General features: G+C 42.8%; 1 protein-coding gene across 1 annotated transcript; it reads left to right on the plus strand.

The window, feature by feature from the left end:
• Nucleotides 1-1,842: 1,842 nt before the first annotated feature.
• On the plus strand, nucleotides 1,843-16,695 carry COQ5 (coenzyme Q5, methyltransferase). Its single transcript, XM_032773687.1, has 7 exons — nucleotides 1,843-2,098; nucleotides 2,901-3,050; nucleotides 4,978-5,202; nucleotides 13,804-13,910; nucleotides 14,918-15,006; nucleotides 15,244-15,355; nucleotides 15,978-16,695. The coding sequence occupies exons 1-7, from the start codon at nucleotides 1,930-1,932 to the stop codon at nucleotides 16,077-16,079; spliced, it is 954 nt and encodes a 317-aa protein (XP_032629578.1). The 5' UTR covers nucleotides 1,843-1,929; the 3' UTR covers nucleotides 16,080-16,695.
• Nucleotides 16,696-17,307: the final 612 nt, after the last annotated feature.

Raw genomic sequence — 17,307 nt, forward strand, 5'->3', positions numbered from 1 at the left:
GTTATCTGCTTCTCCCTCAAGTCTCTTCACTTTCTTCCACATTGCCTCATATTCATGGAATGCCCTCCTCAGGCTTCTCCACAAAGCCACCATTCTCTTTTTTAAATTATTCCTGAACATAAGAACAGCCATACTGGGTCAGACCAAAGGTCCGTCTAGCCCAGTATCCTGTCTTCCAACAGTGGCCAATGTCATCTGCCTCAGAGGGAATGAACAGAACAAGTAATCATCAACCATTAACCACAGACTTACTGTGCGTTGTGTGAAAAAATACTTCCTTTTGTTTGTTTTAAACCTGCAGCCTATTAATTTCATTTGGTGTCCCCTCGTTCTTATGTTATGACAAGACCCATTACTTCTGCAAAGCCATGTAAACTTAGCTAAATCATCAAGTTATTTATTTCATGAGTGAACTACTCATTTAAGAGAAGGGGTTGATAAGAAGTAAACTGGAATCAGTTGTGAACACTGCTCACTAGGGCCCTGAGCCTACAATTTTCTGGATAGGCAGAGCTGTTCACGCTCATTGAGCCTCAGTGAAGTTAAAGGGGCTCCAAAATCAAAAAGTCAAAGGGAAAGGGCCATGCAAAATGAATTGCAGAATTGGATCTTGGTCTTATAAAATGTATCCCTTTGTCTATCTTTTTAGGTTGTAATCCTGTAAGTTGTTCTACACAAGTGGATCCCTGAGTCAATATGGAACAACTTGTAGGATCAGAGTCCTTGGACTGGATATATGTTAAGACAGGGATGTGTCTTTTTCTGGTTTGGGGAAGTGTGTAACACATTATTTTGGGTGCTACCACAATCTAAATAATAATGTACAAAGCTTTGGGAATTTTATATTTTCTGTTCTAAGCTAAACAAACTTCAGTACCTAAAAAAAAATGTCAATAAACAGATCAGACCACAATGGAGTAATAACCCACACACTCATGTACCTGAAATTTGTAATGACATAATTAAATGTTAAATGCAGTAATGGGGAATGGCTCGCTCTTTGTTTCTGCTTAGGCAAGGCTTTCAGTCATGTTCAAACGTGTTTTAAAAGCAGTTGTGGTTAAACTAGTTTATAAAGTTGTTTGACTTACATGTGAACATGACTATGGGCCAGATCCTCAAAGGTATTTTGCTGCATAACTTGCATTGAAATCAATAGGAGTTTGGTTCCTAAAAACATTCATAGATCTGGGTCTTTATAACCATGCATATTATGGTTCTATACATTGATACAAATGTCCATGTTTGAAAAAAATCAGCCTTAAATGAGACCAACTAAACTAACACTTGTAACCTGCTAGAGGTTCTTTGTGAGCTATTGGAAAGTAGTAGCCTAAATGCCACTTTGCCTATATTTATTGTGCAGCTCTTACTCACCTGCTTGGTTCACTGATGTGGATGGGGCTAGGCAACTGAATGAGGGTTGTGGACTCCGCACTTAGATTAGAACTGAGAGCATGATGTTGATTTCAGGAGCCGGGGGGAGAGAGACGCGAAAGGCGGTGGGTTTGCGGTGCGGTGTCACAGCGCACACGCGAAGCGGAAGATCGGGGGTTGCAGTGCGGAGCTGGGGGGGGAGAGAGACGCGAAAGGCGGTGCGTTTGCGGTGCGGTGTCACAGGGCAGACGCGAGGGCGGTAAATCCGGAGTCGCGCTGCATAAGGCCATTTCTCTGGGCAGGAGGCGAACGAGCCACTAGCACCAGACATACCAGGCCCCTGTTCCCTCGGTAACCCCGAGCCTCTAGCCCCAGCACCACGTTCCCCGGGCCTAGTTTACATAATAAAACCCGCCCTCTCTGCCGTCGGGCCAGTGAGAATCACGTGCTTTATTTACTCCTCTCTAGGCGGGCTTCCCATTGGCGGGGCCTGAAGCGTCACGTGACTCGGAGACGCGTTCTGCGAGTGCGAAGTTCACGCCGTTATGGAGGATGGCCGCCTCTATTGGCGCGGTTGTCTATAGGGCTCTGCACAGCCGCCGCCACAGGAAGTTGCTGTCTGTAGGTCGGGGGCTCTTCAGTGGCGCGCGGTGCCTTGTCGCGGAGGGGGAGACGCACTTCGGATTCCAGAAAGTGTCGGAGACGGAGAAAGGGGAGAAAGGTGAGGGCGGGGTAGGCGCAAGGCGAGGCGAGGCGACTTGGCCGGGGGTCTAGCGGGAGATTGGGGAGGGGGAGAGGGGAAGAGACTGCTGGACCGTTAAACACCCCAGTGACTGGTGTAGTGTAGGAGGCAGTGCGGTCCAGTTGTTGTGAAACAAAATGGACCGAGAAGAAAGAAAGACACACACACACACACACACACACACCCCTTCTCCTCCTAGGCAAGTCACTTGCTCTCTCCATATATTCTTCTCCCTATGTCTGGTCATTTATAATGAGAACTCTGTGCTAGGGAGTGTTTTTTGCTCTGTACCTGAACGCTGCTTTGCACAACAGATCTCTGATTTTGGTTGGAAGTTGTTAGAGTTACCCTAATAGAAATAATAGCTTATTTACCCCTATAATAAATGGGTGCATTCTGTAGCTCAGGGATTAGCTGTCTGAGGGATGAGAATTTCCTAGCAAGTTGATGCTTATCTGGATGCTTTCAGGTAATCCATCTATAAATAACTTTTAAAACAAATTACACTGCGTTCACATGGTCTTTCCTAGATTGGGAATGTGGTGAAATGTAGGAATGTGTTGAAAGTAAATGCATGTAACAAAATATAAACTTTGTGAAGTATGATAATCTAACTAATGAAATTAAAAAAATAGGATTCTTGCCTGAGACTTTACAGGGCTATATGTTACTATAGACATAGGAAGAGGACAGTGAATACATAGAAGTGAACTTAAGTGGCATGCTATCCCCTGCTACCTCGAAGTGACATGTACTGCATTATAATGTAATTTTATTTCAGTTTACCATGTATTTGAAAGCGTGGCTAAGAAATATGATATAATGAATGATTCAATGACTCTGGGGATTCATCGGCTCTGGAAGGATATCCTGCTGCATCAAATGAACCCTTACCCAGGAACTCAGCTACTAGATGTTGCTGGAGGGACAGGTGCACTCCATTTTATTTCTAGTACTATTATTAAGCAATACTGTTTGCTGGAGTAATGATTCCTTAATGGAGAGCAGAAATTCATCTACCTATAGATTAAAATGGAAAATAAGTACAGTATAGACAATAGAAATCATAGCTGCACTTAGTACAACATGACTTTCCAGAGAACACTATGTAGTGCAGTGGTCTCCAAACTGTGGGGCGTGCCCCCTAGGGAGGCATGGAGAAACATTTGTGAGGGGGCGAGGGGGCTCGGCAGGAAGGGAAGACCACCCAGGCCTGCTGTGCCCTGGCCCCAGTCCAAGCTTTGGCTCCCAGCTGTAGCTTCAGTCCTCCGGGGGGGGCGAACAGATTACGAGTAAGCAGGGACACAACATAAAAAGTTTGGGGACCACTGGTCTGCTGGCTAAATAAGGGCCTAACGTTGGGAATACTGGGTTGTAGTCTTTATTCTGCCACACACACGCTATGACCTTAAGCAAGTAATTAACTGCTCTGTCCCTCAGTTTCCCTATCTGGAGAATGACGATAACTTCTACTCTTCAAGGGGCAGGGTTGAGTCTTAGGCCTTGTCTACACTGCTACTTAACAACGCTGAAACTTACTTGCTCAGGGGTAGGTATGAAAAAACACACCCCTGAGCGATTCAAGTTTCAGCGCTGTAAAGTGGCAGTGTAGATAGTACACCGGCGCTGGGAGCTACTCCCTTCATGAGGTTGGCTTTTTTACAGTGCTGGTGCCACAACTACTCAGCCATGTTAAAGCGCTGCTGCAGCAGCACTTTAATGTTGGTAGTGAAGACATACCCTTAGTTTTCTAATGTTTTGAAGCACTTGAGATCCTTGGATAAAGCTGCTCGAGAAGTGCAGAGTATTACACTTATAGAAAAAACGGTTAGTTACCTTTTGTAACTGTTGTTCTTTGAGATGTGTTGCTCATGTCCATTCCAGGTTAGGTGTGTGCTCTCACCACATGCACCAGTGCGGGAAGTTTTTCCCACAGTGGTATCCATAAGGACCGGCTCTGGTGCCCTCAGGAGTGGCATGCATATTTGCCAGTATAAGGGCGCCACTGGCCCCCTCCCTCAGTTCCTTCTTACTGCCAGTGACAGTGCTGGAAGTGTTTTCTTTACCCTTCTCCCCCCCACCCCCCTTCCCACTATCACATTGTGTAAATAGTTCTAGATAAGTAGTTTATTTGGTCCCTTAATGACTAGCAAATAGTATTGTACATAAGTTAGATAGTCCCCTCTAGGACTTACCTCAGGGACAAGGCATGCCCTGACCTGGGCTTCAAGCCTTGTAATTGCTGTAAAAAGCCTATGCAGATCAACTACCCTTATCAAAGTTGCTTGAAGTATTTGGGAGAAGCCCCTGTTAGTGATGTGTCACATCTGCAAGAGCTTCCAGCCAAGGACTAAAAAGTAGCGGGACATAAGCGCTCCTCGTGAAGTCGGCCCCCGAGATCAGACTCTGCAGCGAGCACAGCAGCATGGGTGCTAAGTGTGCCACTGGCCTCTTGGCACCAGTCCCAATCCCCGGTACCTGCTAAGAAGCAGGGGAAGCACACCAGAAGAGGGCATTCCCTGACATCCTGTATGGGAATGGGAAAGTCCAGAGAGCAGCGTAGGTCCATGCAGGGCAGCAAAACTCCGGAGCCTGGCCAGGCATCTGCATCACCAGCAAGGCTATCTAGTCTGTCTAGGGATCTAGCAGCCACCCCTTACGCTTATAGAAACTCTGTTTCAACTAAAAGTAATGGGGGAAAGTGACTTGTTAATGTTTCATCTAAAAAAATGAAGCTAGGGAGCATGTTAGTTCCAGTTTACCTAAATATTAAAAGTCCTAACTTCCTGTTGAATATTTAATTTTTATAATGTCAGAAAATATTCCTATTTTGCATCTCCCTTTCAAAACTAATACAGGTGACATCGCCTTTCGGTTTATCAATTATGTTCGTTCCCAGTGGGAGCACCAGATCAAACAGAAACTGAAATCCCATCAGAATTTATCATGGGAGGAAATCTCTAAGAGTTACCAGGAAGAGGAACTTAAATTGCCAGGAGGTTCCCAAGTGGTGGTCTGTGACATTAATAAGGAAATGCTAAAGGTTGGAAAGCAGAAAGCACAACATCTTGGCTACTCTGAAGGTAAGTCCTGCATTATATCACTTCTATAGTAGGTCTCTGAGTGATAGAAACTTAGGGTATGTCTACAGTACGGGATTATACCGATTTTACAGAAACCAGTTTTGTAAAACAGTTTGTATAAAGTCGAGTGGATGCGGCCACACTAAGCACATTAATTCAGCGGTGTGCGTCCATGTACCGAGCTGGTGTCGATTTCCAGAGCATTGCAGTGTGGGTAGCTATCCCATAGTTCCTACGGTCTCCCCTGCCCTTGGAATTCTGCGTTGAGATCCCAGTGCCTGATGGGGCAAAAAACATTGTCGCGGGTGGTTCTGGGTACAGCCTCACCCCTCCCTCCGTGAAAGCAGCAGACAACCTTTTCCTTTTTTCCTGGGTGAACTGTGCAAACACCATAGCACAGCAGGCATGGACCCTGCTGAGCTCAAGACAGCAATCATGGACATTGTAAACACCTCACGCATTCTCGTGGAGTCTGTGCTGAACCAGGACCTGCAAAACCAGGCGAGGAGGAGGCAGCTATGGCAGCACTGTGACGAGAGTGGTGGGGACATGGACACAGAATTCTCTCAAACTGCGGGCCCCTGCGCTTTGGAGATCCTGCTGGTAATGGGGCAGGTTCTAGCCATTGAACGCCGATTTTGGGCCCGGGAAACAAGCACAGACTGGTGAGACCGCATAGTTTTGCAGATTTGGGACGATTCCCAGTGGCTGTGAAACGTTCGCATGCATAAGGGCACTTTCATGGAACCTTGTGACTTGCTTTCCCCTGCCCTGAAACGCCACAATACCAAGAAGAGAGCAGCCCTCACAGCTGAGAAGCGAGTGGCAATAACCCTCTGGAAGCTTGCAATGCCAGACAGCTACCAGATGGACGTGGCATATAAACACTCGTGGTAATGATTTCGCAAAACCAGAACGACGCTACCAGTCAAGTCGGGAATTCGTTGAGTGGGAAAATCTACTGTGGGGCTGCTGTGATGCAAGTAGCAAAGCATCATTAGCTGCTGCTATGAAAGGTTGTGACTCTGGAAACGTGCAGTCACAGTGGATGGCTTTTGCATGCATGGAATTCCCTAACTGTGGTGGGGGATAGATGGACCCATATCTCCTGTCTTGGCACCGGAGCACCAGAGCACCGTACGTAACCGCAAAGGGTACTTTTCAGTGGTGCTGCAAGCACTGGTGGATCACAAGGGACGTTTCACCAACATTTACGTGGGATGGCCAGGAAGGGTCATGACGCTCGCGCCTTCAGGAACACTACTCTGTTTAACGGCTGCAGCAAGGGATTACTTCCAGACCAGAAAATAACAGTTGGGGATGTTGAAATGCCTGTAGTTACCTGGGGGACCCAGCCTACCCCTTGATGCCATGCTCATGAAGCCATAACACAGGCAGCCTGGACCAGTAGTCAAGAGCTGTTTAACTAACAGGCTGAGCAAGTGCAGAATGGTGTAGAATGTGCGATTTGCTGTTTAAAGGCGCGCTGGCGCACATTACTGACTCGTCAGACCTCAGCCAAACAATGTCCCCTTGTTATTGCTGCTGCTGTGTCTCCAACAATGCTGTGAGTATGTAAGGCGGGAGACTCTTATGAGGCGGGTGAGAGGCTGTGGCAAATCGACCTGCCGCTGATTATGCACAGTCACGACACCAGGGCGATTGGAAGAGCACACTACGAAGCAGTGCGCATCAGAGAGCTTTAAAACGAGTTTCATCATGGGCCAGGGTACGGTGTGACTGCTGTGTTTGTTTCCCTTGATGACCCCCCCTTGATTGACTCATTCCCTGATAACAACCACCTCCCCCTTAATTACAGCTTGCTTAAGGAATAAGTCACTATTGTTTAAATCAGTATTCCTTATTAATTCATTAATAAAGAGGGAGAGAAACTGACAAGGTATCCGGGTGTGGTTTGGGAGGATTAGGAGGGAAGAAAAGGCACAAAAAAATGTCAAAGTAATGACAGCCTTTTGGTGGGCTTCCACGGGTTGGAGTGGGCGGGTGACGAGAGCCTCCCCCTACGCGTTCTTACACGTCTGGGTGAGGGAGATGTGAAATGATGAGGGTGGTTTACAGGGCTGCAGTGGCACTCTGTGATCCTGCTACTGTTCCTGAAGTCCACCAGACGCCGGAGCATGTCAGTTTATGCACGCAGCACCGCCAGAGTTGCATCCCACCACCACTGATCTTCCTGCCGCACCTCTCATCTTGAGCGTCCTCCTGTCCTCACGTTCACTGGAATCTTTCCTTAATTTGATACCACGTCCTTCCCCTCATTCAGATGAGCTCTTTCATTGCGGGTCCTTCCATGTTTCCGAGAACATTTTGTCTTGCGTCTTTTTTTTCTGCTGCCTTATCTTGAGATAGCCTTCGGGATGGAAGTAGGGAGGCTTGAAAATTTGCAGCTGCATGAGGGAGGGGAAAAAGGAGAGAGTTATTAAAAGATACATTTACAGAACACAACACATTCACCTTACATACACATGTGATTTGACTACAAGGTCGCATTTGCATCTTAATATTGAGTGCTGTGGCTCTGTTATTAGAGATCTACAGACGCAGATCCGGGCAGCAAAATTCGGCTTGCATGCAGCATGGTAAGCCATTGTCTCTGCAGCTTTCATATATCCACGCCCTCCTTTACCAAATAGCAAGCAAAGCCCGTTCAGTGCTGCTCCTTTCCTGTTAACATGCAGCAGCAGAAACACCCCCTCCAATTCTCTGGAGATGATCGCTTTACCTCCTCTCCTACCACGTGGCTCTCAATATCATGGAAGATCCTGCTAACACCCCCCTCCCTTCCCACTGCGTGGCTGGTAGCAGGGAAGATCCCTGCTAGGCCAAACGTGAAAAGCTCAGCGCCATCATCGCCCCCTCCCCCTGCTTGGCTACCTGCAAGGAAGGATTTCTTTTAAGCAGCAGGCAAACAGCCCAGTAGAAATGGCCATCTCTGTCCCTTAATTAAATTCAGAATTTCAACCAGGTTACCATGAATAATTCCTCTCCTGAGGATAACACAGCGGATAAGAATGGATGTTGCTTCATGCCAGCAAACAACCGGGACATACGGGGCTAGGCTTTGTCATGCAATGATACCAGATTACTTGCTATGCATGGCGTGGTCAAGTGTCTACATGGAGGACGGAATAAGGCTGCCCTTGCCAGAAACTCTGCAAAGGCTTTGGAGTACCTCCAAGAGAGCTTCATGGAGATGTCCCTGGAGGATTTCTGCCCAGACATGTTAAAGACTTTCCAGTAATTGTATGGCCGCAAATGCATCCCAAGTCCTCAGGGAAATTAATCATTAAAAAACTCGTGCTTTTAAACCATGTTTTATATTTACAAGGTACACTCACCAGAGGTCCCTTCCATGGCTTCATTGTGTGGGATAGTGGCTTGGGAGAGCTGGAGTGTAATCATCAGGGTGAGAAAAAGCTCCTGGCTGTTGGGGAGAACGGAGTGCTGTGTGCTCTATGCAAGCTCATCGTCCTATTCCTCCTCGTATTCTTCCCCGTCGCAGAATCCTCAGCCATGGCTGAGATTACCACCCCACCTCGGAATCCACGGACAGGGGTGGGGTAGTGGTGGCGGACCCCCCGAGAATTGCAGGCAGCTCAGCGTAGAAGCAGCATGTTTTCGGCCCTGCCTCGGACCTTCCGTTTGCTTCTTTGTTTTTCTGGTAGCTTGTCTGAGCTCCTTAACTTTCACACGGCACTGTACTGAGTCCCTGGTGTGGCCTCTTGGTCATGATGGCCTTGGAAATTTTTTCAAATGTTTTTTCATTTCATCTTTTGGAATGGAGTTCTTGTTAGCACAGAATCCTCTCCCCATACAGTGATCAGATCCAGTACCTCCTTTGCGGTCCATGCTGGAGCTCTTTTTCGATTCTCAGGAGACTGCATTGTTACTGTGCTGGTGAGCTCTCCACGTTGCCCAAACTGGAAATGAAATTCAAAAGTTCGCGGGCATTTTTCCTGTCTACCTGCCCAGTGCATCCGAGTTCAGATTGCTTTTCAGAGCGGTCACAATGGTGCACCATGGGATACCGCCCAGGGGCCAATACCGTTGATTTGTGGCCACACTAACCCTAATCCGACATGCCAATACCGATTTCAGCGCTACTCCCTTCATCGGGGAGGAGTACAGAAACCAGTTTTAAGAGCCCTTTATATCGATATAAAGGGCCTTGTTGTGTGGACGGTTGCAGGGTTAAATCGGTTTAACTCTGCTAAAGTCGGTATAAACGCGTAGGGTAGACCAGGCCTGTGACAAAAAAAAAAAATCCTTATCTAGCGATAGTCCAAAATTCTACTTGCTTATTTGCCAGGAGCACTAACTGTTCTGATGGACAAATATCAGGTGTAGGTTCTTTATCCTCAACAGTAAGGAAAGAGTGGGTAAGTAAGATGATGTACATGAGCTGGGCAATTGTCATGACAATTCTGCAACTGTGAGTTATACCCCCTATAGAGGCACAGTGAGTCTTTTTAACACTTGTATCTCTTTGAAAATATGAGTCTGAGTATTAATCTGAAGCCAAGTGTTTGATTCTCCTTCAAAATCATCCAGTGAGCAAAATACTGCTCTGTTACACCAGTGCAATTCCACTGAGTTTAGTCAAGCTGCATAGGTACAAAATAGGATAGTTTGGCCTTAAAAATCTAACTACACCACAGATCTCATAAGCAATACTTTAAAAATCAAAGCAGCGAATAAAAATGTCATGAGCCCAAAGGAGGGGGGGAACTTATATAGAGATGATACCTCCAATAGAGAGTAGGTTATAGTGCTTTTGGAATCTGAGTCATATTTAAATATTTAGTTTGCAGGTCAATGGGGTAATTCAGTCAGTGATCTCTAGAAATCCTTTTGGGGACCACATTGGTCCTTTCAATCAGGATTAATTTAAGAAGTAAGTAATAAATTTGTGCTTGATGCACAGTATTCATAGAATAGTTGTTTCCCCTCTCCCACTTCAATTACAGAAACATTCCTTAAATAAGATTTACTATATGTATTTAAATGTGGTATATTTTATGTAAAACTTTGTTTTAAATTGGTTTTAAAACACTGTTTAATACCAGTCCTTGTTTCAAAGTAAACTGAAGATTTATGAACAGTAGCTGGAAAATACAGTCAGTCTCAACATTTGATGTACCTTTTGAAACTTTTAAAACTTGGTTGAAAACGTGAACAGAATTTCAGCTCCCTCATTTCCTCTTGATGAACTTTTGGGGGAGCAGTTACAATTTTTAGTCTTACATACCCCAAACCAATTACTACACCCAGCTCTCTCTGCATTCCTGATTACCTCATTGGTGCAAGTAGTGCATAGAGAAATAACTGTTGGGGAAACAGATCAATGTTTTTCAAGCAGAGAAAAAATTAGCAAGGTAAAAATATTTTTCCTCCCAGGCTTATTCAAAAGAATTGCACATATTGGTGAACACCAAAAGATAATTAATGTTTCTTCTTTTTTAAGCTGGAGAAGAAAATGTGCTCTATGTAGGTAAAATGATGTAAAGGAATCCTGTAGAGGGCTCGTTTTGTATTGTGTTGATGAAACACTGAATGACTTTAATAATGTCTGTGATTTCCTGCCCCACACCTCACCCTCGCCTTAGTAGTTGCTTTAGTAAGCTAATGATTTCTCATAGAAGTAACTTGGTCATCTAGGCTAGTGTGTGACTTAGAAACTAGATAAGATCATTTTGCTTTCAAATGCCTGTTCTCTAGTATCAGTTTCAGCTTCTTGATTTCTTCTCACTTACCCTGACTTCATGCCTTTTTCCAGAAGGGGGAGCTCAAAGGTCAAACACTGGCTTTCTGGCCTCTGGTTGTAGCCTGGGGGTCGGCAACCTTTCAGAAGTGGTGTGCCGAGTCTTCATTGATTCACTCTGATTAAGGTTTCATGTGCCAGTAATACATTTTAACGTTTTAGAAGGTCTCTTTCTATAAGCCTATAATATATAACTAAACTATAGTTGCATGTAAAGTAAATAAGGTTTTCAAAATGTTTAAGAAGCTTCATTTAAAATTAAATTAAAATGCAGAGCCTCCCAGAGTGGTGGCCAGGACCTGGGCAATGTGAGTGCCACTGAAAATCAGCTCGCGTGCCGCCTTCAGCACATGTGCCATAGGTTGCTTACCCCTGTGTCACCCATCATCTTCTTTGTTACTATAATAATCTTTTGTTACTCTCCAGTGCTGATAAATAGAGAGACAATAACCAATGTGTTCAAACAAAGAAATGTTGTTTTGGGGCAACTTTTTATGAAATGTCTGCATGTCATAAAATCCATGTAAAGCGTGGGAACTCCCATCCGTGGATGGAACAGGACATTTGCTCCTACCAGTATTAATCTATTTTTAAAAAATGTATATGACTCCAAGGTTATTTAATTCCACCCTATGATTCTTCCTTCTGTAGTCATATAGAATTCATGACCACAATTTACTTTCTGTCATGAAACTCATTCTGACATCAAAACAAATGCGTACATTTTCAGTGTTTTGTGGACTTTGTACAACTCATTGCAAAAACTATCCCCACGAGTGATTGTAATAGTGAGAATGTTGCGGAAGGGAATCCTTACACTAAAATATATAGGGGCAGCCAAATAGCTGTTGCTCTCTTCTGCCATGCTAAAGATGTAGGTTCCGTCTCATTCCCCCAATCTGAAGTACTGTGGGTACTGCATGCCTAGCTCCAGTGCGGAGGAGGAAGTCTTTGATTTAGGAACAAGTTTGTTGGCCTTCTTCCTTGTCTGATGGGGAATTGCCATGATGCAGGACCTTGAAGGGTAGCAGGAATAAACTTGAGGTGTCCTCCCTAACAAAAAGAAGAATCACAGTATGATTTAAAAATTATATATTAGGGCTGCTGATTAATCACAGTTAACTCACACAATTAACTCAAAAAAATTAATCGCGATTAATTGCAGTTTTAATCGCGCTGGTAAATAATAGAATTATATATTCTGGATGTTTTTCTACATTTTCAAATATAATGATTTCAATTAAAACACAGAATAGAAAGTGTGCAGTACTTACCTTACATTATTTTTATTACAAGTACTTGCACTGTAAAAATGATAAAAGAAATAGCATTTTTCAGTTTACCTCATACAAGTACCATAGTGCAATCTCTCTATCCTGAAAGTGCAATTTACAAATGTAGATTTTTTTTTTTTTGTTACATAACTGAACTCAAAACAATGTAAAACTTTAGAACCTACAAGTTCACTATGTCCTACTTGTTCACCCAATCACTAAGAGAAACAAGTTTGTTTACATTCACGGGAGATAATGCTGCCCACTTCTTATTTACAAATGGCACCTGAAAGTGAGAACAAATGTTCGCATGGCACTTTTGTAGCCGGCACTGATGTGCCAGATGTGCCTAAACATTCGTGTGCCCTTTCATGCTTTGGCCACCATTCCAGATGACATGCTTCTGTCCTGATGACGCTCGTTAATTAAATTAATGACTGAACTCCTTGTGGGAGAAATGTATGTCTCCTGCTCTGTGTTTTACCTGCATTCTGCCATATATTTTATGTTAAAGCAGTCTTGGATGATGACCCAGCATATTGTTCGTTTTAAGAACAGTTTCACTGCAGATTTGACAAAATGCAAAAAAGGTACCAATGTGAGATTTCTAAAAATAGTTACAGCATTCGACCCAAGATTTAAGGATCAGGTTACAAAATCTGATTGGGATGGGGTGTTGGAGCATGCTTTTAGAAGTCTTAAAAGAGGAACACTCCAAAGCAGAAATTGCAGAATCTGAACCACCAGAAACGAAAATGAGCCTTCTGCTGGTGGCATCTGACTCAGATGATGAAAATGAACATGTGTCGGTCTACACTGCTATGGATCGTTATCGAGCAGAACCCATCATCAGCATGGACACATGTCCTCTGGAATGGTGGTTGAAGCATAAAGGGACATATGAATCTTTAGTGCATCTGACACATAAATATTTTGCAACGCTGGCTACAACAGTGCAATCCAAATGCCTATTCTCACTTATAGGTGACATTGTAAACAAGAAGCAGGCAGCATTATCTCCTGCAAATGTAAACAAACTTGTTTGTCTGAGCAATTGGCTGAACATGAAGTATGACTGAGTGGACTTGTTGGCTCTAAAGTTTTACACTGTTTTATTTTTAATGCAGTTATTTTTTATACATAACTCTACATTTGTAAGTTCAACTTTCATGATAAAAGGATTGCATTACAGTGCTTGTATTAGATGAATTGAGAAATAGTATTTCTTTTGTTTTTTTACAGTGCAAACACTTGTAATCAAAAAAATATAAAGTGAGCACTGTACATTTTGTATTGTGTTGTAATTGAAATCAATATATATGAAAATGTGAAAAACATCCAAAAATATTCATTAAAATAGTATTCTATTAATGTTTAACAGAGCAATTAATTGCGATTAATTTTTTTAATCACTTGACAGCCCAATTATATATGTATTACCTTTGCCAAAACAGAGTGAAGATCTAGTCTTTCTGAAAGTTTTCTGGGATGAGCAGCTCCTAGTATATATGTGAGTTTTTGTTGTTGTTGTTTTTTTTTTTTAAGGCTTGTCATGGGTGGTTGGGAATGCTGAAGAGCTGCCCTTCAATGACAACAAGTTTGATGTTTACACAATTGCTTTTGGAATACGGAATGTAACTCATATTGACCAGGTAAGCACGGGCAACATGTCTTGGGATATACAGTTCTCCTGGGCTTTCTGGGCACCAAGAAAAGAAGAAACACTCCTGTATGAGGGAACCTCTGTTTCAATTTCTCACGTGTAAAAGAAACTGGGACATAGCCCTACAGTTTGGTTGAATGAAAAGAAATTGAGGTTAATAAATATCCTGCCCTTCTAGGGGCATCATAGGGTTCAGATTTTTACCATGGAGATAAGCATGGTATAAATACTTGCATACATTTTTCTGGGAAGCTCTGAGTAGTCCTTTCTTCAAAATTAGAAAATATTTGTAAGCACTCTAGCAAGTAATGTCACCGATTTCAATTGGGACCTGGTATTTTGAGATTGGTTATAACTGTTCTGAGAGGATATTTTTGATCAAACTGGTAATTGCATGTAATATTCCATGTGCTGAGATGTGCTTTGAATCCCTTAAAGTATAATTACGTGTTTACACAACCGATGAAAGACTTTCTGCATGTCCGCTTCTTTTTGCTTTGGTTTTGTAGTGTTATCTCCTATCTTCAGGAAGAAGGTGGATGTAGCTTGAAATCTTATTGTGAATCTTTGGATATTTGCTAGTAGGCTGCAATACCTAATGTTTAATACCATCCTAAAGTAGGCCAATCTCACCGAAAGCAACAGATATGATTTAAAAATATAATAGTACAGCCATATTGAGCTTCTCTGACCTGAGTGGGTTGAGTTTAGCCAGACAGAAAGGGACTTATGTGAAAATGTTACCCAATTTAAAGCATACATACAGTTTTAGGCCCAAAATGGATAGGTGGGTGGTATTATTGTCCAAGTCTAAATATTTTATTTTCCCTATGAAAATCCCAGGACACTTTGGTGACTTTAACCAGAACAGTCTTTCTTCTGCTTAGACTGTACCCAACCCAAGGAGGTGGAGCATCCATGTTTCACATCCTCATGAGATTATAATAGGGAGGGTGCTTTCCTACAGTGTGTTCATCCACTTTTGATCTCTCTCAGGCACTACAGGAGGCATATCGTGTGCTGAAACCAGGAGGGAGATTTCTGTGTCTGGAATTTAGTCAAGTCAACAACCCCCTTATTTCCAGGTTGGAATATGTCAATTTTTTTTTCTCTCATGAGGGTTTTTCTTGAGCTGGGACAAAAACGTGTGGAAGAATCCTAAGCCCTTGAAACACTATCGCACACTTAAACCCAAACTCGGTAGAAATCCACAGCAAAGGTGATATACAGAGACTAACTAATTCCTCTTTAGGAAAAAGTTAGTCCTAAGTGGTTTTATTTTGGTGTCTGCATGTTAATCTGCAATTCGTCTCTTTGGACAGGCTCTATGACTTGTACAGTTTCCAGGTTATCCCTGTTCTGGGTGAGATTATTGCTGGAGATTGGAAATCCTACCAGTACCTTGTGGAAAGCATCCGATGTTTTCCAGCCCAGGTAACAAAGTGCTCTACTTGAACATTTAGTGTAGATTGTCACCATGGGGTCAGCTGGGTTATGGGTAAAGAGACTAGGCCTTTAAGAAGGCATATGCTAGTTTACTTCTGCTAATTTCATAGTTACCTCTTCCCCCACACAAAATGACTGACAGGGATATGAGAGAGGTCTACACAATCATGAATGGTGTGGAGAAAGTAAATCAGGAAGTGTTGTTTGCCCCTTCACATAATACAAGAACCAGGGATCACTCAACAAAATTAATAGGCAGGAGGTTTAAAACAAACATAAGAAAGTACTTCATACAACGCAGTCCACCTTTGGAACTCATTGCCAGGGATGTTGTAAAGACCAAAATTATTACTGGGTTAAAAAAAAAATTAGCCTCCATAAGCTTATGTCCAGCAATAACTATTAGCTAAGATGGTTAGGTATGCGACCCTATGCTCTAGGTGTCCCTGGCCAGAAGCTGGGCCTGGATCACCCAGTAATTGCTGTGTTCTGTTCATTCCTTCCAAAGCACCTAGCCCCAGCCCTTGTCAGAAGACAAGATACTGGGCTAGATGGAGCATTGGTCTGACCTACTGTGGCTATTCTTATGTTCTTTATTACTATATTTCAGGATGAGTTCAAGGGAATGGTTGAAGATGCAGGTTTTCTGAAAGTGGAATATCGAAATCTATCATCAGGCATTGTAGCCATTCACTCAGGTTTCAAACTGTGACCCTCCTACTTTGCAAAGCTCTTGAAGGATAAAGGGTATTTCCCCTGAAGAAGCTAAAACCTATGCAACTCCAAAAACTTCACTGCCAAGATTGACTGAGGGGAGGGGAAGACTTGGTCCCTCTGCAGAATCTAAAGCTTCAGATTTTGGGTTTATGAAAAGTTGAAATTATGTTCTTACAGCCAGGTCAGAACCTGGAATCCCTCTGCCAATTAGGTATTGTAAGTATGGGTCAAGTGATTTCTTGATGCCTAGTATGTGCTCACTCTCAACTGATTACCACTTTCTGCAAACCTCACAGTGACTTTTGTATTGGACTTCTTTAGTATATATTTTCTAAAGTACAGTGTGAGGATATGGCAAAAGTTACACTTAAGACTTATCTAAGCTTGACAGCATATATTCCATACAGTAATAGAACTGCTTGAAGGTAGACATGGACCAACTGGCCTTCAAACAAGATATCACCTTATATTGTATTGGAGTAATTAATGACTCTAGTTCAAGGTGGGCATGGAAATGTGAGCAACACCTAAAATTACAAATGTGTGAGACACATAGGGTTTTTATGTATTTATTTTAAAGATCATATTAAATTTTATGTATCAATCTTTCACCTGTGTGGTAAATCTCACTGATTTCTGACGACTTGTCTGCAGAAGTAGTAAGTTATTGTTAATGTATTTCCTCAGTGATGGGGATAAAGTTTTGAAGGAATCTGTTCACTGTCCTCACTTTAACTATACTGTCATGACAGTGCTATAATTGTGAAACACACTACCCATCACCTTATACCATGTCTTTGAAGAAATTTTCCACTAGTTTACCTCTGTATCTTGTTAAGACTGACAAGTTACCCAGATCCAAGGAAACATCTGCAGTAATGAATGTGGAAAAACTAGAAATATTGTATTAAAAATCTTATCCTGTCTTTACTTACCCTTTATTTGAGCTGCATTCTGGTAGTTTGTTTACTGAAGTTTAAAGTGTGTAGTTTAATTCAGTTCTTACTAGCTTCCTGGAGGTTTAGTAATCTGTAACTTGTGTTTCTATACCAGAATGAGAGTGTAGGACTGAAATGTGGTAAGTACCCGAGGGAAAAGATAGCCACAGAGTTGTCTAGCCCAGAATGCATAGTTGGTAGAAACAAATCATAAGCAGGCTTGATACATAACAGAAGTTATTGTAATCTGCTAGTAACTTGCAAAATGGTAATCAATATAGATAT

This window comes from Chelonoidis abingdonii, chromosome 22 (genome assembly GCF_003597395.2).
Source record: "Chelonoidis abingdonii isolate Lonesome George chromosome 22, CheloAbing_2.0, whole genome shotgun sequence".
NCBI lineage: Eukaryota > Metazoa > Chordata > Testudines > Testudinidae > Chelonoidis > Chelonoidis abingdonii.

What these genes read in the sequence shown, in the direction of transcription:
- COQ5 (XM_032773687.1), top strand. Translation starts at nt 1,930, where the DNA reads ATGGCCGCCTCTATTGGCGCGGTTGTCTATAGGGCTCTGCACAGCCGC. An exon ending in ACATCTTGGCTACTCTGAAG is followed by an intron (nt 5,203 to 13,803) that starts GTAAGTCCTGCA and finishes TTTTTTTTTAAG; the next exon opens with GCTTGTCATGGGTGGTTGGG. An exon ending in AACAACCCCCTTATTTCCAG is followed by an intron (nt 15,007 to 15,243) that starts GTTGGAATATGT and finishes CTCTTTGGACAG; the next exon opens with GCTCTATGACTTGTACAGTT.